Source organism: Pleurodeles waltl, chromosome 5, assembly GCF_031143425.1.
Source record: "Pleurodeles waltl isolate 20211129_DDA chromosome 5, aPleWal1.hap1.20221129, whole genome shotgun sequence".
NCBI classification, from domain to species: domain Eukaryota; kingdom Metazoa; phylum Chordata; class Amphibia; order Caudata; family Salamandridae; genus Pleurodeles; species Pleurodeles waltl.
The window spans coordinates 1431277806-1431305501 of record NC_090444.1 but is presented as its reverse complement, the minus strand read 5'-3'; the positions used below and the strand labels follow the sequence as shown (position 1 = coordinate 1431305501).

General features: G+C 43.3%; 1 protein-coding gene across 1 annotated transcript in view; it reads left to right on the top strand.

Annotated features, from left to right (window-relative positions):
• The window catches only part of COL19A1 (collagen type XIX alpha 1 chain), a 2318824-nt gene that overhangs the window by 32815 nt on the left and 2258313 nt on the right, over positions 1-27696 (top strand). The window contains exon 2 of the mRNA XM_069235722.1: positions 10069-10196. Within this exon, the coding sequence (XP_069091823.1) occupies positions 10109-10196 (88 nt within the window). The 5' untranslated portion in view covers positions 10069-10108. The remainder of the gene's footprint in view (positions 1-10068; positions 10197-27696) is intronic.

Here is a 27696-nt window from a genome sequence, read left to right as displayed (position 1 = left end):
GAGAGGGGGTAACCTGACTGCCAGCAAAAGACCCCATTTCTACTAATCCCCAAGGGGTCCGCTGTACCATCAAACCTTATGCTTTTTAGGGGGTCCAGTAAAAGGGAGGAAGAAGAAGCAGTAGTGGGGAACTGGGTGTTCCTGTTGTTTCTATGTGATCATCAGTTGTCCTCCATCACACCTTCACTACTCATACAAAAGAATGCTCATGTTTATCGGATGCTAACCATGTTGACAGGTGCACAAAAGATGGTCACAATCAGTTTTCCTTTCAGACTTGTTCCAATGTTTAATGTCTCTATTGCATATCTCTGTTGCAGAAGATAATGTTTGAAAATATTTCCATTAATTTAAAAAGCTAAATCCGAAGGGCACTAAAGTGCCAGTGATCACTAGACTACATCTACCCATCAAGGCCAGTGCTCATCTCACTTGGCTGCTGCTACTGTACACACAACTAAGTCAATGCTGCAAAAACCAAGATCTTGCAAAGTGTTTGCGGGAGGTAGTCTTTCAACACTTAAGTATGGGTCTGTATTCCCTAGAGTTCACCTACAACTCAGTCAAAAAGGGAAACACACAAGGTATAGTCAGGTTGAAATAGAAAAGATGGGGTTGGACAATTGAACAATCATTGGGGGACTTTCATCATTACATCTCGTCCCTTATCAGATTAGGACTAAATGAGGGCTTGGATTCCACTACTCAAAAGTCAATCTACATTCCTCTGAGAAGTTCTAGCTTTATGCTTGATGGTGAAGTCCTTGTAAATAAAGGCACCCTTTATCAACTTGGGAGTATCCCCTTTCAGGCATATCAACCATCTCAAGGGCTTGTGATTTTTGTGGGAGAGTGCAGGTGTCCCAGCAAGTAATGCCTGATCATTTTCAGAGCTCATAAAACTGCACAGTAGTATTTATTAATTGCTCCGTATTCTGCTCTCTGTGCTGTTACCACCACAGATAATGCAGGCCACACTATGTTTTGGATATTTCTCATTGAGCTGGTATAGAATAATTCTAGTCTTGTCGTTGAAGGTACGAGTCATGACAGTGACGGACTGATGGAAGTCTGGTACGTGCTGGCCAAGTGTCTCAACAAAAGCGTTCATCAGCTGATTAAAGGCCTGCACTGCAGTGTACCACTTTGAGTTGCTTCTGGGATGTCAGCATCATAAGAAGGTCTACAGTGAAACTGCAGTTTTCTACAAAGTTCCTATAGTATTCCATATCTCTGAAGATGCCTGCATACTAGTCTGGGTGGTTGGAGTCTGTGACAGTTATTTCATCCTTGGTATTACAATTTCCATAGGATATGATGGAATTCTAATACGGCGGAAGGGATATCCATCATGTTTGTGACAGAGTAACCCCGTCTGGCAAGATCAAATTCAGAAACAAAAAGAACAGATGATAGATGGAATGCTGAAGAATGCAAACATTCACCACCAGTCACAAAGATTTGTGTTTAATCCATCTTTTTTTTTGCCCACCGCCACCTCAGTCTTGACCCAGCCACAGACAAATCAGTCTTGATGCTGCTCCCAAGGGAACAGTCCAGCCCGACCTGCCAAGTCATATCCTCCCTGGACTGGAAAGAAGCATCCTGGGACCGGTTTTGGGGTATCACCCCTCATCAGCCAGGCTAGCTTGAATCCAGTGGCGCTGTGAGCAGGGGACACACGTCTGGGCATACCCTTCCCACTTAGGGCAACAAAAGCAAAAACAACAGATGTTGGATGGAATGCAGAACAATGCAAACATTCACCCCAGTCACAGAGACCTGGGTTTCAGCTATTGCCACTATTGCTTTTCCTTGCTGCAGCCACAGGGAGCTAACCACTCTGTTCCCTCTACTTCTTCAATAACATAATCTTTATCTAGCTTGATCAATTCCTTTTCCATATCATCTCTCACTGTGATAGCATAAACCAATCAAGGAACGCTGAGCAGCTTCTTACCTCAGTGTCAGAGTTAGGATGGTCCCAGTACCTTAACTGCTTCTGTCCAAATATATTTTCTACTGTTTCACCTTCATCGCCAGTGTAAGACTTCAAAAAGTTATCTTCATAAATAAACAGGAGGCAGCAGAGGCGTTGTTTTTCTTATTTCCTTTTTATTACAAGATGCTGCTCCCAGAAGCCATCCCAGCCACGACCTCCGAGTTGTTCCTAATCACTGCTTTTTAAACCATCACATTCCAACCCAAAACAGCTTGAACATGTTGTCAATGTATCATTCTATTGTGACATCAATTAATTCCAAGATTACAACACATGGCTTGCCAGTCTCAGAAAGATGGCAGGTGTTGTATTGTAGATAAAATCCTTGCTATATGTATTAGGCTTGCGCGTGATAAGCGCGAGCCCGTGAACGGGAGAATGTTGAGGAGTGAATGTTGTGGAATGAATGTAGGGGAAGATTCATGGGCAGTTGAGACGGAGGCGACAGGAGAAGAGGTGGCAGGTCCATGTGCAGCCGGGGCTATTACTTTGTACAGAAACTACTTGTTCGATATTGCGATCTTTGAAGAATAAATATGCTCATCCTACCGATTCCTGTACTCATTATTGTCTGCGGCTGGAAACCTTCATAACAAAATTGGCGATGAGTTGTTAGCCCCGTCTGCGTCCGTATTGCGGCTTTCAGATTGCGGTCATCAAGTTGAGCTTCGACGACTCCCTTGCAATTCGAGTTTCTTCAATCTACGCAACTGCTGTGAGTAGTTTGTTTTCACCCTTAAGTGCTGAAGCGGAGGCTGCACACGCGCGCCCCACGCCCTGTGCTACGTGTGCGCGTGTGTCTATGACGCGTCTCTTAGCAACGTTAGGCCTACCACTGCGCGTTGGCCTGCAAACCTTACAGGATCGGAATAACTAGACCGCTAACTTCCAGTTACAGCTTACCTTTACGCGTTGGCCTGCAAAACCTTACGGGATTTTGAAAACTAGACCGCTAACCTCTACTTATCCTCGGAAGTTGCCCATAACGTTTTTTTTCCTGGAAAAATCAAGTAACAATACTGCTGCAAGGGAACTCACATGTTATTCCAAGTTCAAAGACATTAATGTTTACAAACATTGGAAGTTGATAAAACTTTACATTCTTCACACATATCAATGGCTTCTAGCAATTTGAACCTACCACCTCCTCAACCTTTTATTCCTGGAAGTAGCGATGTCTGAATTAAATGGCAAGAATATTTTATAAATTACATCTCCGCATGTGATGAAGAAAATGATTTTTCAGGAGAAAAAAAGAAGAAGATTTTACTGCATTGTTTAGGGCCGCTCGGTCTTAAAACTTACAATAGGATTGAAAAGAAACACAGAGAGCAAGGAGATGTCTTTATTCATGCATTGGAGGATTTGGATAGATACTATTCTCCCACGGTTTGCGTAGGGATTGATTGCTACAAATGTTTTCATAGAAAGCAGGGTAAAGAGGAAACCATTGAAGAATATGTGTTAGCGTTAAAAATTTTAGCTTTAACGTGTAGATTTGGCACCTTACATGACGAGCTCATTAGAGACCAGATAGTTATGCATGCAGCCAACCAGAACATACAGGATTGCTTTTGGACTAAAGGGGAATCGCCCTTACAAGAAGTAATAGAAGTAGTCAAAAAAGCAGAACTAACAGGGAGGTGCACAAAAGCTGTTCTACAGGGAAATCACAAAGAGGATGATTCAAAAGCAGAGTCTTATAAACTAGTGAATAGAGTAATAGAAACAAAGAAATGTTCGACTGGATCAGATGGATTTTCGAGGAAGGACAACTCCTGTAAAAATAAGAAGTCAAAAAGGGACACCACAAAGGCGGATGTTACATGTTTCAGATGTGGATTACTTGGTCACTACGCGAATGACAAAAGCTGTCCAGCACGCAATCAGAAATGTTCTGGTTGTGGTATTGTTGGCCATTTTATTAAGATTTGCAGGAGAAAAAAAGGAACAGCAATAAAATTGTTAGAGGATGCTACTGAATCAGCTTCCTCATCGGATAGTGACGACAAAAATATGTGGGTGCTTAATGTAAGAAATTCTGGAACTGTAATGTCGGAATGCCAACGGAAAAGACCAAAGTGTGACATATCTATTTGGGGTGTTACCATCACTATTACTGCTGACTCTGGGTCACCTTATGCAATTGTTAATGAACAAGTTTGGTTAAAAAAATTGAAACACACTGTAGGTGGGGTTTTGGATACACCGGATATCTCACCAAAAAGTTTTACGGGGAATCAATCCAGCTGCTTGGCTTCAAGAAATTGTTATTTGCATTCAAAGATCATAACGAAGAATGTAAGATGTATGTGTACAAGTCTGGGCCCTCAGTTTTAGGTTGGTGGGACCAGGGAGTGCTGGGAATGATTTTAGACCCAAACAGTGCAGAACCGGTATCGGTGATTCAGGAGGGTGATGTGTGTGATGCAACTATAAAGGACATGTATCCCCTAGTATTTTCAGGAACTGTGGGCAAGCTGAAAAGATGCCAAAATAGGATAATACTTAAGGATGATGCTGTTCCTGTTATTCATAAGGTGAGAAATATTCCTTTTAGTATCAGGAATGAGGTTTCTTGTGAGTTGGATAAGTTACTACAGACTGGTATCATTGAACAGGTTGAATCATCCGATTGGATTTCTCCACTGGTGGTAGCTAGACGTTCTAATGGCAAACTGAGGTTATGTGTGGATCTTAGGGACCTCAATAAGAATATTTTGGTGGATCAATTTTCATTGCCCAAGATCAATGAGGTCGTAGCGCTAACCAAAGGTAAGGAATGGTTTACCACGATAGGCCTTACTTCTGCATATTACCAAGTTCCATTGCATCCTGACAGCCGTAGACTAACCACGTTTATTACGCCGTTTGGGTGTTATCAATTTGTCAGAGTTCCATTTGGGTTGGCTTCTGCAGCAGCTATATTCCAAAGGCTGAGGTATAAGCTTTTTAGTAAAATGCGGAACGTATTGTTTTTCCAAGACGATATTTTAATTCGAAAGATGACCATGACACTAAGGTCAAGAATGTTCTTCAAGCGCTAGTTGATAATGGGCTTACGGCCGAATATAGTAAGTGTAAAATAGCTAGGAAAAGTGTCACTTATTTAGGACACGAAATTAGCGGCACGGGTATTGAACCAAAAGCTAGTCTTGTAGAAGCCATAAGGAATTCACCTGCACCTACTAATAAAGACAAAGTTAGGGCCTTTTTAGGCCTAGCGGAGTACTATGCAAAGTTTGTGCATAACTTTTCCCATAAAACATTTCCCATTAGGCAATTGTTGAAAGGAAAATGTGTATTTAGGTGGTGTGAAGAGTGCGAAACAGCGTTTGAATTGATTAAAAGTGACATTATTCGAGCACCTGCCTTACAAGGTTTTGACCCTAATCTACAAAGTATAGTTACAACAGATGCCAGCAAAAAGGGTTCCACGCAAGTGGATGCGAATAATAAGGAATGTGTGATTGCATTTGCTTCTCATTCTATATCCAATACTGAAGCAAAATATTCTGTTATTGACAGGGAGGCCCTTGCATGCGTGTGGGGTTTGGAACATTTCAGATCATTTGTATGGGGTATGAATGCCATCTTGCAAAGTGACCACAAACCGCTTACCAAAGTGCTAACGACAAAATGCTTATTCAAAGCCTCGCCACGTATTGCCCGGTTGTCCAAGACTTTTGGACTGCAAGAATGAAGTACGTTACGTACCAGGGATCAAGAATAAGATTGCTGATTTCTCAAGTAGAATGCCTTTAGCCAATACTGAAGAGGAGGTGAAGGAGTTGGAGGATTGTTGCGTAGCTGATGTTATACAAGACTTTCAGGGCATCTCTGAAAGCGAGTGGGATAAGTCCATGGTTGAAGACGTGACGTTAAATAAAGTTCAAATATTGTTAAGTGAGGGGTGGCCCCATAAAAAAGATCTTGAAGAAAGTTTGAAGGGATTCTGGGAAGTCAAGGAAGAGTTGTCTGTTGAACACAACAGATTATTGCGCAACGGAAGGTTTGTTCCCCCAGAAGCACTCAGGTGTAACATTTTGAATTTATGCCATGATGGTCATTTGGGCATATCAAAAACGAAAAGTAAGGTTAAACAATTGTATTGGTGGCCAGGAAGTGATTTAGCTGTGGAAAGGACAGTAAGAGATTGTGTTTTATGCAATGATTCAGAAAAAACGTTATCCACATTCAAACCACCGTTAGTTCCTGTTGGGTGTCCAGACATGCCCTGAGAGAAGATTGGCCTGGACATTCCTGGACCGATACAGGTGGAGGGTGAGTGCAGATATATTGTGGTGATGTTTGATAATTTATCTAAATGGCCTGAAATTAGAATTGTGACCAAGGTGGATTCCTGGTCTATTGTGGAATTTTGGGATACTGTTTTTTTGAGAGAGGGCCTTCCCAAAACCATTATCACGGACAATGGGGCGCAATTCACGTCTGACAAATTCAAGGCTTTCTTAATGAGGTGTGGTATTAAACACATTACTACTTTCAACTATCATTCAGCTGGTAATGGCGCTGTGGAACGTTTCAACAGAGTATTGAAGAATAGTATACAATTGGCTGAATGTGCAAAATTAGATTGGGAAATGGAAGTTTGGAAAACGGTTTGGTCATACAGAACTACACCATGTGGTTCCACTGGTCACAGCCCCTTTGAGATAAAGAGAGGAAGGGTTCCATTGAGGAAAGACAATGTAGGTTGGATGATCGATGGTAGGAAAAGCAGTTGGACTAGCGAAGGTGTTAGGAAAAATATTAAAAAAGCACAAATTTGTTTGAAGGAGTACTATAATGCAAAACATAAATGCAAAAGTGTAAGAATACAGGTGGGTGATTTGGTTAGGGTGAAGGTTCCAGGTTTCAAAAAGTATGAAAAGGGAAAATTCTATCCTCCCCTAAAGGTTATAAAAATTTTGTGTAATGCAGTACAACTTGAGAATGGAAAAGTATGGCATCTAAGCAGAGTCTCCCCGTACAAAGGCAATGAAGGAAGAGGTTTGGTTGGAACTGACTGGCTAATGTATGACGATACTGGGAATAACAGGTGTTTGCAAGGTGTGGTTGGTGTTCTGATACAACGTGCCAATGTTGCACAGGCTGCGCAAGCTGGTAGAAGCAGCATTATTCCTACACAAGAGGAGTGCAGAACTGAGATGAGGGATAAAAGAGACAATGTACAGAACAGCGACATGACCGGTGTGAAGAATAAATTTAGCAGGTGTGGCAGGAGGATCACAAGACCAGAAAAACTTGATGACTATGTATGTAACTAAGTCTCAGTAAGGGTATTGGATCAAATATTACAGGTTACATTATTATTAGCATTGTTACGACATGTGTATAAGATTTATCAAGAAGAAAATTCTAACATTGTATGTTTTAAGTCTCTTATAGCTTTATGCATGTAGTTGTACTTTTATTATCACATTGTTATATGTAAAAAAATAAATAAAAAAAAATCAACAAGTGTAAGGGGGAAGATGTGTTGTATTGTAGATAAAATCCTTGTTATATGTATTAGGCTCTCGCGTGATAAGCGCGAGCCGGCGAACGGGAGAATGTTGAGAAGTGAATGTTGTGGAATGAATGTAGGGGAAGATTCGTGGGCAGTTGAGACGGAGGCGACAGGAGAAGGGGTGGCAGGTCCGTGTGCAGCCAGGGCTATTACTTTGTAAAGAAACTACTTGTTCGATATTGCGATCTTTGAAGAATAAACATGCTCATCCTACTGATTCCTGTACTCATTATTGTCTGCGGCTGGAAACCTTCATAACAGCAGGTGCATCCTTTAACCAAAAGAGCACCATCAGAACTGGAACAGATCTTCTAGGGTAGAGATCATAGTAATTAACTTTACATTAGAGTTTAAAACAATCTGCCAATAATGTCTATTTAAACCAAACATGTGCACACATTGAACTGCCAGTAATGTGTTGAAGAACTTCCTAACTTTGGGATAGAGTGTGCATGAGGTTTCTTGACTTCATTGGCTGTAATACAGAAACTGAATGCTGTCCTTAGTTTTTAATGAATACCACTGGGCTAGCCCGAGCACTGTTTGAGAGCTCAGTCATATTTAGGTTCAGAACCTTAGTGGCTACCATTTTAATGCAGTCCTGAATCTGATCTGACATCCGGTATGTTTTGTCTTTCACTGGAAGGTTCGTACCATTGCTGATATTGTGGCTGCATCAAATGCATAAATGGTAATGGAAGGAGTGCTTGCAATTAGTCTAACCACTGGCAATAACTCTGGGTGGCATTTCTAGCCATCGTTTTTTTGCCCACCATGCCACCTGCATGTTTAGACCCTGCCATAAGCAAATCAGTCTTGACTCTGCTCCAATAGGAACATTCCAGCGTGAACCGCCAGGCCAGATCATACCAGGTCGTCCCTGAACCAAAACACAAACACATTCACACTTGTTCATATCATTATTGAAATCAATATGTGAAGAATGCTGTTCATTAGAAAACAAATACAAACACAACTCATTTACTGGAAGGCACTAAGCATAATTTATGCAGGAGGCCAGAAGACATCATCTCGAGGTGCTGCTACTTCACCTCAAAACTACATCATTGCTACATTTGTCAAAGCCTGGTTAAAGTAGTTGAGATGTGCACTGGTGGTGGAGGGGGAAACCAGTTTATTGTCTCCTCTGTCTAACAACACATCAAACGTGATCTCAGATTTACATCTCCACCTGTGTATATTTTGACATTTTTTCTATTCACAAGCATCCTTGGTGGTATGTCTGGAACCCTGGGCCAGGTTCAGGTTTCAGTTTTACTACTGAGAATGTAATATCACAATTGCAGCAGGCTCCTATTTTCACTGTGTAGAGTTCTACGTAGTAAAGAACTCCACACAGGGTGACAGGACACCCTGTACAAATGTATTGTTTTTTCTTTCGTGGGAAAAAAGTTTTGTCATGGAAAAAGCCATTCCCACACACCCTCTCCAAATGTGTGGGTTCCTGCAAAAATTGATTGGATAAAAGTTTGGGAATGCCAAGACAAACTACATATTGAAATGCTAATTTCCCATTCCTTGAATGGAATTTGCTACTGCTGATAGCTCTGCAACCATGGTCGAGAAATCTACAGTAGTAAATGGACTTACACTTGTCACAAATCCCTTCGTGGATTCTCACAAGCAAAAAAGGTATTTAGGTCATAAACCTACATTTTCAAACACATTTACCTTTGTGAATAGAGCTCATACTGCATAATTCCTTTCCTGAATCATCATCATAGCACACGTACAACAGAGAATGGCATTAAGGCAGGCATGCATAAAAGTAATGTGAATCCAGAACATTGTCAGTAGATTTATTTTTTTAAATAAATTGGTTGTGCTTCCCACATTACTCTACGGATAAGTAGTTACTTACTGCTTCTTACGAATCTGTGCAACACACATGAAGCTACTGAGTTGATTTAAAGTAGTATGAGATACCAATGTGCCCAACCAATGGAATTTAGATGGCGAACTGCATGCTCGTGTGAGGTTTCAAACTTCTCATTTTTGAAACATTTACTCGGGAATGTTATTATGTTGTTTTTTTCGAAACGCCTTACTACTGGTGTAATGTGTTAGTAAGCAATGTTATACCAGCTACTTTTACAAACCTTGATTTTCTTGATATTTTCTGTTAGTGTAAACAAAATGATATCTACATGTGAAAATCACACAACGTGGTTTTATTTGTTGGGGGAGAAGCAGGAAACAGACACCGCAGATTATGTAATGTGTTAAGCATTTAGAAGAATTATCATATCAATGGTGGTTTTTCAAAAGACTCTTGACCACAGATTTGTGGTTGTAAATCGCATACATGACTCAAAGGGTGAAAAACAGGGCAAGCCTGGGCGCATGTATCAAATATTCAAAAGAGTATTACATTTAGACTGAAAGGTCTGTGGGAGATGAACGTTAAACATTGAGCACAATAAATTAAGTTTCTAGTGCAAAACAGTACTTCTTTTTTGTCAGATTGGTTTAATGGTCGGCATTAATGTATGTTCATTGTTCCGTTATGCAGCATTGTATCTGAATCCTGGTTTGTATGAGCCCTGGAGGAAATGAAGCACTTTGGAACCTTGATTATTCTACTATGGATGAGTACCCAACTTCCTGCTTGTATGTCAATGGCACTGACTAACAGAACTAGTAAGTACTGCTGAGGCATAAATCGTACATGATCATCACAAACTGCATGTCTCATTATGTATTAAGGAACTGGAAAATATGAGTTAAGTAGCATACGCCGCACATGATGAACACAAACTGGATGCTTCCTATGCTCTAAGGAAAGGGGAACCGTTTAATTATCTGAAATTATGATGATTTGAAAATGGTCTGATTATAGTTGCCACAGTGGTCACTCAGGAGGTGTATGCACAGTTTAACATCAATATTTGATGTAATTCCTAAAACATTGTGGTAATGGACTATAGCAGATCTAGAAGTGCAGTCATTAACATACATGGCTTTGTATAATAGAAACATGTATTTTACAGTTTGCAAAGCTCAGTAAAATAGAAATACCATGACGCCTCAGTGACGACACTAAAGAAAAGGAAAATAATCGTCAAAAGTTATACACTGTAGGAAAAATACAGGGGCATATTTATACTCCGTTTGCGCCGGAATAGCGTAGTTTTTTTTGACGCAATTCTGACGCAAAACTAACTCCATATTTATACTTTGGCGTTAGACGCGTCTAGCGCCAAAGTCCATGGAGTTTGCGTCATTTTTTAGCGTGGACACCTACTTTGCGTTAATGAGATGCAAGGTAGGCGTTCACGTCTAAAAAATTGACTCCGAGGCATGTGCGCCGTATTTACACTCCCGGGCAAAATTCATGCCCGGGAGTGGGCGGGTCAATAAAAATGACGTACGGCCGCTTTTGCGCCGTTTTTTAGCGCCTGCAAAAGGCAGGCGTTAAGGGACCTGTGGGCTCTGAAGGAGCCCAGAGGTGCCCTCCCATGCCCCCAGGGACACCCCCTGTCACCCTTGCCCACCCCAGGAGGACACCCAAGGCTGGAGGGACCCATCCCAGGGACATTAAGGTAAGTTCAGGTAAGTCATTTTTATTTTATTTTTTTGTGGCATAGGGGGGACTGATTTGTGCCCCCCTACATGCCACTATGCCCAATGACCATGCCCAGGGGACAGAAGTCCCCTGGGCATGGCCATTGGCCAAGGGGGCATGACTCCTGTCTTTGCTAAGACAGGAGTCATTTCTATGGGGGTTGGGAGTCGAAAAAAATGGCGCAAATCGGGTTAAGGCGAAAAATTTGCCTCAACCTGACTTGCCCCATTTTTTGACGCCCAAGCCCCATATCCCCCTACGCCGGCGCTGCCTGGTGTACGTAGTTTTTTTTCACGCACACCAGGCAGCGCCGGCGGCTAACGCCGGCTAACGTCATTGATTAAATACGGCGCCCGCATGGCGCTTCAGAATGGCGTTAGCCGGCGCTAATTGTTTTGACGCAAAACTGCGTTAGCGCAGTTTTGCGTCAAAAAGTATAAATATGGGCCACAGTTTCCATAAATCTTCTCACTACAATTATGTAATCTGATGAGAAGTGCTGCATTGTGGCTATGAAAATTATGACGCAGTGTGTGCAGAGCACGACAGTATGTTGAAGAAAAAAGATGTCTCTTACAGAGCTCCGTGTGTGGCGTAATCATTTGCATGCTCCCAGGGTGGGGAGGACACTACACACGCCAACCACCGAAAGGCCTGCAGGATCTTTACAGTAACACATATTTATGTTACATGAAGACTCCACCACGGAGCCCAATGGGTCAAACAGGCCCATTACATAAACAAAAATCAGATCTCAGTCTCAAATTAGCACAATATGTACTTACGTTGACACTATTGGATCCAGATTATGTCCCTTTTCTGGTAAATATATGTGCAAAATTACATTTGTTTCATAATTTCTCAATAATCCCAATGGCATTTAATTTTATGACCTTCAGATTGAAAATTAGTTGTTTAACTAGAGCCATTTGCTGTAGTGATGCACCTGTCGCACAGTGGGCGCTTCAGAATAGTTTTGCACATGGTTCCTTAAACAACTAAACAGTGACTGTGGTGTGTCAGAGAAAATAGGGTACTAAAGCAATAATACACATAAAACTAAGTTTTTACTGTGGACAGTTGATGTATATGTGCACAACAATGTGGCATCACAAGGACATCTGCTAGTATCCCCTGAGTGTAATGTAAGAAACAAACTAGAGTCTCCTACATAGAGGATGATTACACTATTGAGAAGAACATTGTTTTTTGTCTTTTATGCACAATATGCATGTAATATGTGCTTTTCTGTGGATTAACCAATGATGGCCAGTAGCCTGTGCAAATTTGAACTTTGCTGTTTAATTCTGCTGGGGCTTTGTCTACTGGTGGTCTTTCAGGGAAGGACAATGGAGAGTGATTAATAATATGAACTAAACACCTGTACATTTTCAAACGTATTGTATTGGTGGCAAAAGTTAATTGTAAAAATAGCATTGGGAATGGTTGTGCACATTAAAAAGTGATGTTCAATCTGTAAATTGTAGTGTGTTTGGAATTATATTTGTGGAGAATGTTTTTCTAGTGTTTTCCCCAAGTTTCCTGATGGATTGATCATTGTTTTACATATCCTTGATGTTTCTCTCTACTGACTTTATTTCATTGTGTTCCGGATTTAGTTTGATTTTCTGCATTTTGCTGTATCTCACTGGTTTTCACACTTGTTTTTGTCATTCCTTTGGTCACGCCTAGTCATTCCAAAGGGCACCACTTTGGGCCTGATGTACTAATTCCTATTCACAGACCAGGATGTGCAAAGTGCACACCAACTAGTTTGCAAAGAGGGCTGCAATTTGTGCTGCGTATTATGTGCAAAGATGTTGCATCGCTAATTACCAATAAGCATATAGTGGCAAAACAACCTCCCTAATGAATATTAATTAGGCAAGTTGCTATTTGCAACCCCCAGTGATTTGCTATGAATGCAGGTTTGTCACTTGCAAAGGACAGGAAAGCTCCATCAATGCATTTATATTCCCAGATAGAGAACTTTCTTTAAAAGCAGCCTCTGTCTCTTGGTGGGATAGTTGATGTGTAAAAAACAGAAGCAAGGATTCCAGGGGAGAATGAGCAGTCCTCTGATGCCCCCTGGCATGATTCTCATAGAGGCTACTGTTCCACGTGCACAGCTTTCCTTCTGTTAATCAGATGCCACCTTACCTCATTTATCGGTGACTGATCCATATTTTGTGATCACAAACCATTGATACATGTCACTGTTACCAGCAATTAGGAGGCACAACACCTTTTAATCACGTATCAGCATGAGTTACAGAACACCTATTGCAAGTCAGAAAAACTTTTCTGACATTCTAAAGCTTTTTTTTCTACCACAAAACAATCTTGTGATTTTGTAGATCACAGGGTTTGCCATCTCACAACTGTTTTGTGGATCAGGCCCAATTACTTTTTACATTTTTGGGTTCTCCTTATTTGTTCAGCTTGTGACAAGCCTACAAACTATAGGAAATGTGGTTCAAAGACTTTCAGAGCGCCCTACTTCTCAAATAAATACCAAATAGAAAGCCTTTAAGCAGCCTGGCTATTTAATTGTAAAATGTTTATGATAAGGCCACTAGAGTGCCTATATATATTTGGGGGCAGAAATCTACATTTATTAAAAGAACCATTCCAGTATGGTGGTGTGAATCTGAATTTACAATTTGATGCTATAATGTGTCCATTTTATTATTACATTATCATTAAGAAAGTCAATTATTCTAAGGGCTGCACAGTCTACCATTGTTGCATAAAAAACTGTCCCAGACGGGGGGTGGCCGAGTGACGTAACAAGATTACCGCTCTTTGAGCAGGCTCTGCTAGCCAGGGTAAACACTTGCCATCCCTATCCCTCATCTTTAGGGTTTGGCCATCTGACACACCGATCGCCGACTCAGCAGTTCCCGCAGCACCCCCAATTGCCACAAAGAGGGTCAGGCTCTTCTTTCCCACGGAATGGGTGCCATATTGCAGAGTTCCTTGTGACTTGCTGGAGTTCACTGAGCAGAGGCGTGAGCTGGGCTGAGTCAGACAGGACAACTCGGCCCTTCACCCAGCACCTGAATCCTGCAGCATGGTGCGTTCTAATGCTCACTGTTGATGCTGGGAGCCTGAGCGGGGACAACTGCCTCCACCACTTGGCTTGAGGCGAGTTACGAGGGCCCCTTCACCCATCAGCACAACAACATCCCAGCAATGCGGCAGAGTGAAGGACAGATCGGACTGCCTCATCCTACATCCCGAGCCCCTGTTGTTATTGTTGGAATGAGTCAGGCGTCTTAGGACTGGTCTCTACAGTGAGGCCTCTCATGAGTTAGGCAGGCCCGTAACCATTGTCTTGCCTTTTGCATCCGAACCCAGATGATAACCCTACCCCTTGGGTCATCCCAATAAGATTGTGCTGTAGACCCTGTGCTACATCTTCACTACCCAGTAAATGGGAGGAAAACACCACAGGTTGTTAACATCTCATTCTGTCCATGGTAACCTGGGCAACTGTGATGCAGGTGAAGTTTGACTACACAGCTGAGACCTTGGGTAGTCCCTGAAATTCAAAGGTTGCCAGCATGGGCAAATCTGATGCTAAGCAACCACGCTTGACATTTGATGCCGGGAAAAGTGTGAAACAGACTAACCCAGAGCCCCTTTTCTTGGAACAGGGAGAATCCATTAATGATGGAGACTCCCTTTCATCTGGAGAAGTTAGCGCCTTGCTGCTAGAGGTGACATCAAGTCTCACTTCTATTGATTCCAATATTGACTCCTTAACGCATCGGATGGATATGATGAGCAACCGTTGGATAAGCAGCACTCACACCTTGACACGGCAGAACAGCGCATCTTGGATATGGAGGATCAATATTCGCAATACTCTACCACTGTTAAAGACTTATAAATAAAGTTCCATTACGTTAAGCTAAAAAATGTATTTAGATTTAGAGGCCTGCTCCCATAGGAGTAACATTCGTTTCACTGGCATTGCTGAAACCGCAGTCGTGGGTCACACATGAATACACTGAAAAACTGATTCTGACACTTTTTGGTCCAGACAATTTTTCCAAAATGATTGTTATTGAAAGTGCTCACAGGTCCCTTGCCCCTAGTCTGATACCAGGTTCTCTGCCAAGACCAATCATCTCTAAATTTATTAGTTACCATGCCTGAGATACCCTGTTGCGACTGGCTAAGGAGACCAAGAACATTTAATATAAAGGCATGAACTTCTCATTCTTTCCTGATTTCACTCAATCTGTGCAGGATGCTCAGCAAAAAAATCTTCCTGTGGAAAAAGCTTCAGGAGCAAAGAATTAATTACTCCGTGCTATGCCCAGTATGTCTCCATTTTATCTGGAAAGGCAAGCTTCACATCTATTCAGATCCCAAGGACGCAATGACCTTTATGCAGAAAAATGTACAAGGTTGGGGCTCGACCTCGCCCAGGAGTGAGACTGAGAACAGTTGATGCTGGAGGAAGTAGAATGAGATTTGTTTTTCCTCATTGGGCTTCACTGGTTCTTGGAGACTATTGATGTTTCTCTACATTGTCCAATGCTGTTAGGGTCCCCCTGTTTCAAGATGGAAAGTTCCTGATCGCCTTGCTTCACATGTTACAACATTTCATCAAATATACATTACGTTTCACATTACTCATATAGGTGCCTCACAACTAAATATGTGTCACAATACTATGTGAAGTGACAGGTCAGTGCCATCTGCTTAGGCCATCCCCTGGCAAGAGACCTACCTGCCACTGTTTCTGCATCCTTGAGACAACTGTGATCTTTCCCACTTTTCACTTAAGTTAGATGCTGTTTATGATTTGGTTTGGGGGAATTCCACTTGGATATTGGGACCTGGCGTGGGAGAGGAGTGGGATTAGAGGGGTACAAATACCACAGGCAGTACATCATATTGTGTTATTGTCAGCTATCTTTTATACATCACACCTCTGTTTCAGTTCAGTCAACTACATCACATGGTTTTAACCAAAGATTCCACCATCCAGCGTGGTCCCCTACAACTGGCTACCTGGAACGTTAGGGGCTCAGTTCCCAAGATGTTCTGGGTTGGTTTTGTGGGATTGGCCACCTCCTTAGAACATTCTAAGATCACTCCTCTGTGCTCTTATCTCTTGATCTACCTAACATATATTGCAAAACACCCTCATGGCGACTCAATGAAAAAAACCTCTTAGATGCAATGTTTAAAGAGGAAATATGGCAGGTTGTTCAATCATATATAGAGCTTAACAAGGGATTGGCTGCCTCTGAGGTCACCCTCTGGGAAGACTTCAAGGTTTTTAGGGGAGAATGTATTGCCAAGGGGATGGTATACTCTGGTTGATTCATCCCCACCTCACCCAATCGGAATGAGACCAGAGGTCTTTAGAGTGCCATTACGACAGCAGCACAGATAAATCAAATTTCCCGCTACTTAGTATCAGACTCGTTGACTTTCAAGAAGGTGCGGAAAGGGAATCTAGGTTCCTAAATAAATATAGCCAGTTAGGAAATACAGGGAAGGCGATAGATCAGGTCATAACTTGGTTACGTTAATAAAACTCAAATAGGCAGCCACCTATATCACTAATGTTAATACTCCCAGGATTAGTGCTGTACCATCTGAAATACATTAGTATCTAGATAAAGTGGCACTAGCTTGGCCAAGCAATAATATGCATGATCAGTTATGCCAGCCCCTCAGGATGGAGAAGCTACACTTCATGATTAAACATCTGAAGAATTGTACCAAACCTGGAAGTGATGGCCTTCCAGTCGAATTCTTAAGACTTATGTGGAGGAACTTGTCTCCTTTTTGTTGGCAGTCTATGGAAAGTCGTATGCGATGGGTCGACTCCCATTGACCTTGTGAGAAGCCATTGTCATAACATTATTTAAACCTGGCAAGCCTCCTGCTGAGTGCAAATCCTACTGGCGTTTATCATTCATTAATGTTGACAATAAAATCGTAACCAGTAAAAATCTTATCAAACAGATTGCTGAACATACTCCCTTCCCTCGTGAGACCTGACCAATCTAGGTTTATACGTGGCAGGTCTACTGTAATTAATTTGCACACACTATTTGTATTTTCCCATCAGCTTAACCTGACTCTGCCAGTTGTTGCTACTTTCTTAAATGCAACTAAAGCATTCCACATGGTGGGAAGAAATTCCATGTTCGGATGTTGGACAAGATAGGTCTTGGCATGGCTTTGTGAGGTGGATACAGTTAATATACACCACTCCGATGGCCATGTGTGGGAGTAAATGGCTGTCTATCGCCGGCTAGTCCCATTAATCGTGGAACCAGGCAGGGCTGTTCCCTGTCCATAATTTTATTTACCTTTACAATAGAACACCTGGCTTGTCTCCTTCTGCAATTCCACCACGCGGGGGTCAATTTGGGATTTCACTACACTCTTATGTCTATGTATGCGGACAATGCCCTCCTTGTTGTGCAACGTCCAGAGGAGAACTTAAGCCCTATTATTAGAGAAATCATGCAATATGAGGGCAGATCAGGGCTTCAAATTAACTGGGTGAAATTAATCATGGTCCCTCTCACCCCTGCCACCACTATTCCATGTTTGACTTTTACCTACAATGACAAATAGAACCCATAAAATGCTCATTCATGCTCTTCCTCTACAAGCAGCTCCATTTTTTCCCTCCCCAGGCCCTCCTGTGAAATACATACAGTAAATTGCACATTTTGGGCTCTGTCCAGACTTGCCTCTACAATACCCAGATTTTGTATTCACCCAATATCCCCTTGAAGTGTTATAATGCACTGCAATTAGATCACCTCTCAGCAGTCAGATCTCAGCTTGATAAACGCAGCATCATTTTGCTTGGAGACTTATTTAGTTTCTGAACTTTTAAATAATTCCAGGAATACTTGGGAGATAACCCTACATCCCTAATGAATATGCTCACTTATAGCAAACTCCATCACTCAGCACATCAGTTCTGGCCATCTTTCCCTGCCGAACCCACAGACTGGCAAATTCTTTCTATCCTGTTATCAGTCCGTAAGCCCTACAGATTGGTCTCCACCCTTTATACTGCCATTATGTCACTGTTTGCTACACCACCTGCTCATTTAAGAGAGGCATGGGCTGAGGATTCAGGGGTTGACATTACAGATGACATCTGGACATATTGCCTCCAGCAAATAAAGGAGGTGTTCCCCAATGGCCGATATTGTTTAATACATTACAAATTTTTGCACAAAATGTACCTTTCCCAAAAAAGTATCTCTAGATATTCTCCCCCTGTGAAGGTGCAGATTATTTACACATGGCTTGGCGTTGCCCACCTTGGCTTCCTTTTGGACCCAAACTATTGTAGTTCTGGATGAGATGACGGGCCATACATTTCAGATCACATCACATGATACTACTTGACTAGATTAAGGCTGTCTCTAAGACTTTGCTTGCTAAATGGCGAGTGGCCATGGCGTGGGGTAGTTGCAAAGCACCTGTTTTTTGGGACTGGCTAAAGAATATCACACTTTGTAAGGAATGGGCTATGAATTACGCTGACACCCTCAACACAGCAGCTCAACCCAAAGACTTTTGGGACTCCCTGAGAATTTATTTGTGTTCATTCACCACTGTGTAATGCCATCTCTCTTACCTGTTGGTAATGGAATGGTTGGTGGTTCTGACACAGTTGCTATATAGCCATTGATGTGTCTGCTATCCACCTGACTATACCCTAACCTCAATGTATGACCCTTTCCTGGATTTTGGGTGTGCGGGATGGTTTGGGCCAGTTTCTATGATGATTTTGATGGGATATGCTGCAGATATTGCATATGTCTAACACTGAGATATTGGAGTGAGATATATGCATAATTCACATAAGTGCCTACTGTTCTCTGCCTGTACTTTTCAAAAACTGACATAAATAAAAAATAAAAACATAATAAAAAAAACTGTCTCAGTCAAATAGCCTTTTTATCATTGGTTGACTAAAGCACAACTTTTACAGTGTTGTGCATCCATTATTTGCATGTGTGGAATAGAGGTAAGTGTAGCTAGTGGATCAAATTAATACACTGACTCAAGTGGTGGCAGTATGGACAAGAGTGCTTAATTCCAGGACATTTAACCTAATGCAACACAATTGCTCCATCTATGCTTTGAAAGACACACATGTTTAGGTTATCATAGTAGTTTGCTACAGCTCCATTTACTTTAAAGTCTCTATCCTACCTCCTGAAAATGATGAATGGCTTGTGGATCAAAGTCTAAATCACAAAAAGTAGTGAAGATTGCATCCGCATCTCCAAAATCATTTGAAAGTCTGTCTTTCTGTTCATCATTAAAGAAGGTAACACTGAGCCCAGACCAGAATCTGACTATGGAACCATGCTTGCCACATGTGCCTGTCGTATCTGCTGTGTTGTCACATTCCCCTGGACACCGCAGCATATACGACAAGCACAGTTGAGCATTTACAACATCAGTGAGTTCCCTTTCACTATATAGACCGAGAATGACACAGCAGAATTATCAAGAAACTCTAGTAGCTCCCATTCATCTTATTCAAATGTAGAAGCCAAATCAGCTCAGGTCAGCTCAGAAACCAAAGACCACCCTGCTCCGTAGTTTAAGTAAAGTAATTTATTACATGTGCACAGAGACTGAACAGCCTGGGAGATCAAGCCCGAACAGTCTAAAGATGGAAGTAATACATGATCTTTTATACTATCAAACCACAAACAAATTCATACACTTCACTGGTTCTTGACATTGACGTGCGATCATTTCTTCAACATTGCTAAAGGTGTCACCGTTAATTCTTCATAACGCACCATATATAGTAAATTGAAGCACAGACAAGGAAATTACATAATATGTCCTACGTGTCTAATATCGCGTGATACATCTTAAGATAGAACTGACAACACAAGCACAGGATGGTACTTTCCAGAAGGAAGATTGCTTCAGCTAGCATACAATGATATTTCATGTGGCTGTTCTAATAGGAAGCCTTACAACACAATGCGTTCAGAGCAATATCAAAATATATCAGTAAGCATAATTCACGTTGGTTATAAGTTGTTCAACAGAAACAGGCCTAGTTGTACTTGGGCATCACAGGGCCCAGCAGGCCCAAAATGGGTCCCAGGAAAATGCGATTCCACATTCCACCCTCTGATACTCAATGACAACCTAAACTTCGTGATGGAGTGGTGTCATTTCTGTGGTGTCGCCACCTCTGGCATTGCCTTCACTGCCAAGCTGGCAGTGATGTGCAGTATCCTTGCTGCAGACATTCTTTATAAGGACTGTCAGGAAGGATGGACAAACCCTTATCAGCACACACAAAGTTATTCTTGCCATTATCCCTATTTCCAGCACTTCCATCAATCATAATGATCCCCAACCACGGAACCAGGCTCCAAGTGTCCCCAGTATTCCTCCTACCTCTGTTGAAACTGACACTTCTTTTGTCCCCTCTTCTACCTTCTTTCTCTCTCCTATTGCCCCTCTTATGTTAACGTTGTTGTCCAGAATATATACGCAGCATTCTTGATGGATCACGTGACAGACACCACCATCTTTTGCAAGAATGATGTCTAACACCAGTCTATTTTGAATCACAACAGCTCTTAGATCTGTAAGTTCTTCAGTAATATTTCCCAGGGCTGCAGCTGTGGAGCTCGCCAATTTTTCCACTAACCCTGCTAATTTGTGTATTTGATATTCGGAATGCATGACCCCCAGTGGTGGCATTAGTACTCCTAATATAGCAATAGCCTTATCTATCCAAGAGGGGTTCTCCTGTGTATTCTCCGGGGGAACTCATCTATTATTTGGGACAAATCTGTCACTTGTGAAATGCAAGGCAATACTAATGCTGGGTAGCAGTTGCCTTGGCACCCTGCAGACAGCTTAAAGTATGCAGACGTTCCACACACAAAACATATGCCTTGTGGCGTTAAGATGCCCACTGACAAGCCCTTGGGGCCGTCCTGTATTTTGTCTGAATTGGAATATTTGTAGCATTTGGTGACTCCCACATCTATGTTGATGTTGTTAAATATACCTGTGTTCGTACATGTTACTGATGTTGGAGACAATACATGTCAGTATGTGAAAGCTCGGCATAATTCACTATTCAACTTATTTTCCACCGGGGCACTGCCCGTGTGATATCGAATGCACCATGGTGCCTATTTTCTCCTCATTTATTGCAAGAGATGGTGTTTTCACCTCTTCAGTTGTATTGTCTTTTACATATTCTTTGTCCCTTTTTTGTTAAATGTGTCAAGGAGTTCATTTTCTCCCTGTCGAGAGACAAGTTTCCCACATACTGTTTCATTTTACTCTTTTTGTTTTCTAGAGTCTCTTTTCCTTTCTCTACGTTGCTTACTGTTCTCTAAACCCTTTGTAGCAATGTGTAATTCTCTATAATCTTCTTAATCGTTGAGCTAACAAAATCATTTGCTACCCCCCCCCTACGTACTCTGGTGCGACTTTTTATTATTCCCTTTAATTTCTGTTCCATAATATTGTTCTCTATATGGCATGCAACATATTGTCTGAGCGGGATGTGCGTGTAATTTGTAGTCCCCAGGACAGTAGTGGGCAGATAGGTGCATATATAACAATCTGAGACATTCATAACTTCTTTATATAATCTAAACATTTGTACAAATGCGTTATCAGCATAAGTTTCCTCATTTTCATCCTACAATATTGCTCTCCACCTCTTCCATCAGGCTTCTGTGCCTTCCCTCTGACGTATACACAAGCCCTTGTATTCTTTTATTTATATAATTGTCCTCATCTAAAAATGGTATACATATATCATTTGCATATACTATTAATAATATTGTCAATATTATTCCTGGAACTGGGGTACGTATGGCAGTCAATAATGCAGGCCACTTCCATTCTTCTTTCTTCCTTCTAGGCATTTTGTTTTTCTTGTTGGCAAAGCTATACACAATCTGTAGCTGCCCTCCGGTCGTTACCTGAAGTCTCAAACGCGATGGTCCCTCGGTGATACCTTGTAGTGTGGAGTCAGAGGTTGACTAGCACTTTACACCAACCTAGGTAAATTGTAAATGTATGCAGTAAGGGCTTGCTTGCTCTCTACGTCTCATGAGGTGTGCAGCACGAGCAGTCCTATGAAGAATTCCTGCAGGACCTGCTTGCACCTCCTTACTCCTTCAGGGGGTGTAGCACAAGCAGTCTTGTCAGTGGTGACTTGTGTAGCTGGTCGATCAGAGCTTGTACCTCTGGGGTGGTGGTTAAGCTTTCATGGGCACTATTAGAAATGGGGTCTTTGGTTGGCAGTCAGGTTACCCCCTGTCCAAGCAAGGACACTCACTCTAGTCAGGGTAAAAGAGAATCTCCCTCACCTAACCCCTTGGTAGCTTGGCAGAGTAGTAGGCTTAACTTCAGAGTGTTGGTGTAAAGCATTTGTTCCTACACACACAGTAACTTAATGAAAACACTACAAAATGACACAACACTGGTTTAGAAAAATAGGAAATATTTATCTAAACAAAACAAGACCAAAATGACAAAAATCCACAATACACAAGTCAAGTTATCAATTAAAAAGCAAAGAGTCTTTAAGTAGTTTTAAACACACACTAACACTATTAGCGTATAAATGTACCTTGGGCGCGTCAAAAATAACCCAGCATGGGTGAGTGTGTGTCAGAAAGGGCTTGCGATGCGTCGATTTCACTCACGAGCGAGACCTTGCGTCATTTCTCCTTTCGTCGGGTCGGGCGCGTCATTTCTTCTCTCCGCAGGAGAGCGATTCATCGATCCGGTCAGCACTCTCGGGTCCGGGCAGGCCTTGCGTTGTTTTTACATACCCAGTGGTACGGAAATCCAGCCACACGATGATCCAAAAACCACGCAGAGCGGGTTGCGATCTCCCAGCCTCCGTCAGCGATGCCACATGTCGTTTCTTCAGCTCCGTGCATCGATTCTTCGGTCGTGTTACAGGCGAGTGTCGACTTACAGCCGCGAAGCCGGCAGTGTGTTGTTTCTTCAGCCGCAGATCAGAGTTGCGTCAATCTTTTCCCCGCACAGCATTCTGTGCATGGATTTCTTCCTCTTAGGCTGCCAGCTTCTCCTTTCAGGGTCCCAGGAAAAGGAGGGGCACCACTTGGCAGAATGGGAGTCTCTCCAGAGACTCCAGGTGCTGGCAGAGAGAAGTCATTGCTGCCCCTGAGACTTCAAACAACAAGAGGCACGCTCTAAATCAAGGCCTTGGAGATCTTCACAAGATGGAAGGCACACAAAGTCCAGTCTTTGCCCTCTTACTCTGCCAGAAGAAGCAACTGCAGGATAGCTCCATAAAGCAGATTCACAGGCAGGGCAGATCTTCTTCCTCATCTCTTCAGCTCTTCTCCAGGCAGAGGTTCCTCTTGGTTTCCAGAAGTGTTCTAAAGTCTGTGGTTTTGGGTGCCCTTCTTATACTCAATTTCTCCTTTAAAGTAGGCCAACTTCAAAGTAAAGTCTCTTTTAAATGTGAAATCCTGCCTTGCCCAGGCCAGGCCCCAGACACTCACCAGGGTGTTGGAGACTGCATTGTGTGAGGGCAGGCACAGCCCTTTCAGGTGTAAGTGACCACTCCTCCCCTCCCTCCTAGCACAGATAGCTCATCTGGAAATGCAGGCTACACCCCAGCTCACCTTTGTGTCACTGTCTAGTGTGAGGTGCAAATAGCCCAACTGTCAAACTGACCCAGACAGGGAATCCGCAAACAGAGTCACAGAAATGGTATAAGCAAGGAAATGCTCAATTTCTAAAAGTGGCATTTTCAAACACACAATCTTAAAATCAACTTTACTAAAAGATGTATTTTTAAATTGTGAGCTCAGAGACCCCAAACTCCACATGTCCATCCACTCCCAAAGGGAATCTACACTTTAATCAGATATAAAGGTAGCCCCCATGTTAACTTATGAGAGGGACAGGCCTTGCAACAGTTAAAAACAAATTCAGCAATATTTCAACGTCAGGACATATAAAACACATTACTATGGGCCTGATTCTTACCTTGGCGGTCGGCGGAGAGGCGGCGGTCGGACCGCGAACAGACCGGCGGTCCAAAAAATGGCATTCTGACCGCGGCGGTCACCGCCGCGATCGACCGCCACTTCCCCACTCCGACCGCCACAGCGGTCATGACCGACGGGCTGGAGTTCGCACACTCCGGCCAGGCGGTCGACCCAAGACCGCCAACCGTATCATGACCCTGCTTACCGCCGCGGTTTTTGGCGGTCGGGAACCGCCATGCGAACCATGGCGGTAGGCACTATCGGGGCCAGTGAATTCCTTCCCTGGCACTGATAGGGGTCTCCCCCACCCCCCACTGCCCCCCACCAGTCCTCCCCCACACCCTCCACCCCCCTGCCACCCCCCAGAGGTGGTACGAACCCCCTGCCCCCCCCACCCCGACATGCACATACACGCACCCCGACATGCACGCACCCCCAACATGCACATATGCACACCCCCTACACACACACATACACAACGGGGGCACATACCCGCACACATACATGCCGACATGCGCACCCGCCGAACTACACACATTGCCCAAAGGCACAGCAGCACCCCCCGCCCGCATGCACGCACTCACACACCCCCTCTACACACCCCCATGCACGCACACATCACACAACACCCCCCCACCCCCTCCCCTCACGGACGATCAACTTACCTTGTGCGTTGGTCCTCCGGGAGGCGACGGGAGCCATAGGGACGTGACCGCCAACAGAAGACCGCCAACAGAAGACCGCCACACAGAAATGTGGGTCGTAATTCTGGGGGCGGTGTTCTGCTGGCGTGGCAGTGGAGGTTGACCAGTCTCCACTTTCCCGCCGACCGCCAGTGTGGCTGCTGGCGGTATTCCGGCGGAACGCTCCCAGGTCAGAATCAGGCCCTATATGTCCTACCTTAATCATACACTGCACCCTGCCCCTGGGGCTACCTAGGGCCTACCTTAGGGGTGTCTTACATGTGAGAAAAGTGAAAGTTTAGGCATAGTAATTGGGTACACTTGCCAAGTCGAATTTACAGTTAAAACTGCACATACAGACACTGCAGTGGCAGGTCTAAGACATGATTACAGAGCTACTTATGTGGGTGGCACAACCAGTGCTGCAGGCCCACTAGTAGCATTTAATTTACGGGCCCTTGGCACCTCTAGTGCACTGTACTAGGGACTTACTAATATATCAAATATGCCAATCATGGATAAACCAATTACATACACATTTTGTAAAGGAGCACTTGCACTTTAGCACTGGTTAGCAGTGGTAAAGTGCCCAGAGTAACAAAAACAGCAAAATCTGAGTCCAGCACACATCAACAACCTGGGAAACAGAGGCAAAATGTTAAGGGAGATCACACCAAGGATGAAAAGTCTAACAGGCACCACACCACCGGCGGCCTTCTTGGTGTGTGAACTGTGAGTCCAGGATGTCAGCCCCTCGCACTTGACCGGTGTAGCTGTCCTTTCCACCTCGGTTGTAGACAGTGGTGCCTGGTGTGGCCTTGATCCACACCTAATCCCCAGGCTGCAGTCCGTGATCTGGTGGTGTTTCTTCCTCTGGCAAGGCCTGCAGTACCTGGCGGTGGAGATAACATAATGTCTCTGTTATTTTTCTGCAATTTTGTAACAAAAATCATCTGTCACTGCCAGTGGCATGAAGGACATGTGGCCTGGTATGTGCATGTGGCGCCCGAACACCACTTCATGGGGGCTTAATTTTGTAACTCTATTGGGGGTGCTTCTCATCTTAGAGTCCTTGTCAACAAGCGCATTCCCCATGGAAATGTAATCCCTAGCGGAGGTGTGAGCTGTACATTTTACAATTGCAATCCTTTTGGCAGGAGTAGAGCTTGCAACAAATCAGCAATCAATGGTGCGTGTAGCATGTGTTGGCCAGCTGAGGTGAGGTATCCCCTCATTGTCCACAGCTGGCCAAAGTCGTGTGTGACCCCAAAAGCATATTGGCTGTCTGTGTAAATGTTTGCCTATCTTCCTTCTGCCAACTTGCATGCTCTTGTAAGTGCTATTAATTCTGCTGTCTGAGCACTTTTTATTTTTGGTAACCTTCCTCCTTCCAGTAATCTTTTGGCCATCCCTGCAGCATCCTTTTGTGGTCCCTAATGCATGACCCATCGACAAACAAATCACCCTCTGCGTCTGGGAATGGGGTGTATCTGATGTCTGGCCTCACCTTCATGTGCCTGTCGACCACTATAATGCAGTCATGGAAGGAGTTGTCTATGGAGGGGTCATCATGGTCATGCTCCGTAGGCAGGAGGCAGGAGGGATTCGATGTGGTACACCTCTTAATCATTATGTGTGGTGCCAGCAATGTTAGCTCATATCGTGAGAGGCGATCATTTGTTAGGCGTTGAGTCTTGGTGGTAGTTAACAATGTATTAATTGCATGCGGGACATGCAACACCAGTGTGTGAGCCAGTACAATATTATCTGATTGCTCTACTGCTAGAGCAGCTGCTGCTACAACCCTCAGGCATGGTGGAAGGCTGCGGAAGGTTGCCGCTACTGGGTCTAAAGTGGCAAAATAATAAGCCACCGGGCAATAGAAGGAACCATGCTTCTGTGCCAATACCCCCAAAGAGCAGCCTCCCTTCTCATGACAAAATAGCTGGAATTCCTTGGTGTAATCTGGGAGGCCAAGTGCTGGTGCTGCGCACAGTTCCCTTTTTAACTTTTGGAAAGTCTCCTCACAATCTTCGGGCCATGGTACCTCTCTGTCCCCTTGCTAAGAGGGGGCATTCTGCTTTCCAGTGTCCTTGTTGGTTGCAGTGGAAACATGCGGAGCCCAGAGGGGGTTGAGAGGATGCTTGTTCACTTTGCCTCCAGCCCCGTCCTCTACCTCTCCCCCTGTCCTGACTATTGCTGTAGAAACACAACCATTAACTTGATCTTGTTTCTTTTTGTCTTTTCTTCATCTGCCTTCTGCAGATGTGTTTGATAGTACGCACAATACCTGGCTTCTGCTAATAGCTTGTTTATGGGTTCCTGTTGCCAGCATACAAAAGATATTTGTAAGAGCGTCTGAATGGGCTTTTGTAAACCATATACAAACGTAGTGACAAACTCTGGCATCGCCTCCCTAGTGTATTTTTCATCCCACTGCTTTGCTGGTATACCTGAAGGAGACGGTCATAATAACTGTTTACACTCTTATTCTTTTCTTTCTTTGTATGTATTATTTTTTACCAATCTACCTTTTCTTCTGGCACCTTTCCACTTATGTATTCCAGTACTTTTTTCCTTGCCTTTTCTACCTCATCTCCTGGAACACTCCCATTTCCCCTCTGTGGCTCCTCTGTTGGCCACCACACCACTTTCTTGCAGTCTTCCCATAGGTCTCTTGGTACTATTATATTAAACAATGTATCCAGCTCTTTCCAAAGTAACCCTCCGATTGCCCCTATCCCATTTAGTTCTGTGTACCACTTATATGGTTCCTCCCTTAATTTGGGGAAGTCTTTGGTAAATGAAATTAAATCACTCCTATTCCAAGGTATATGTACGTAGGATGG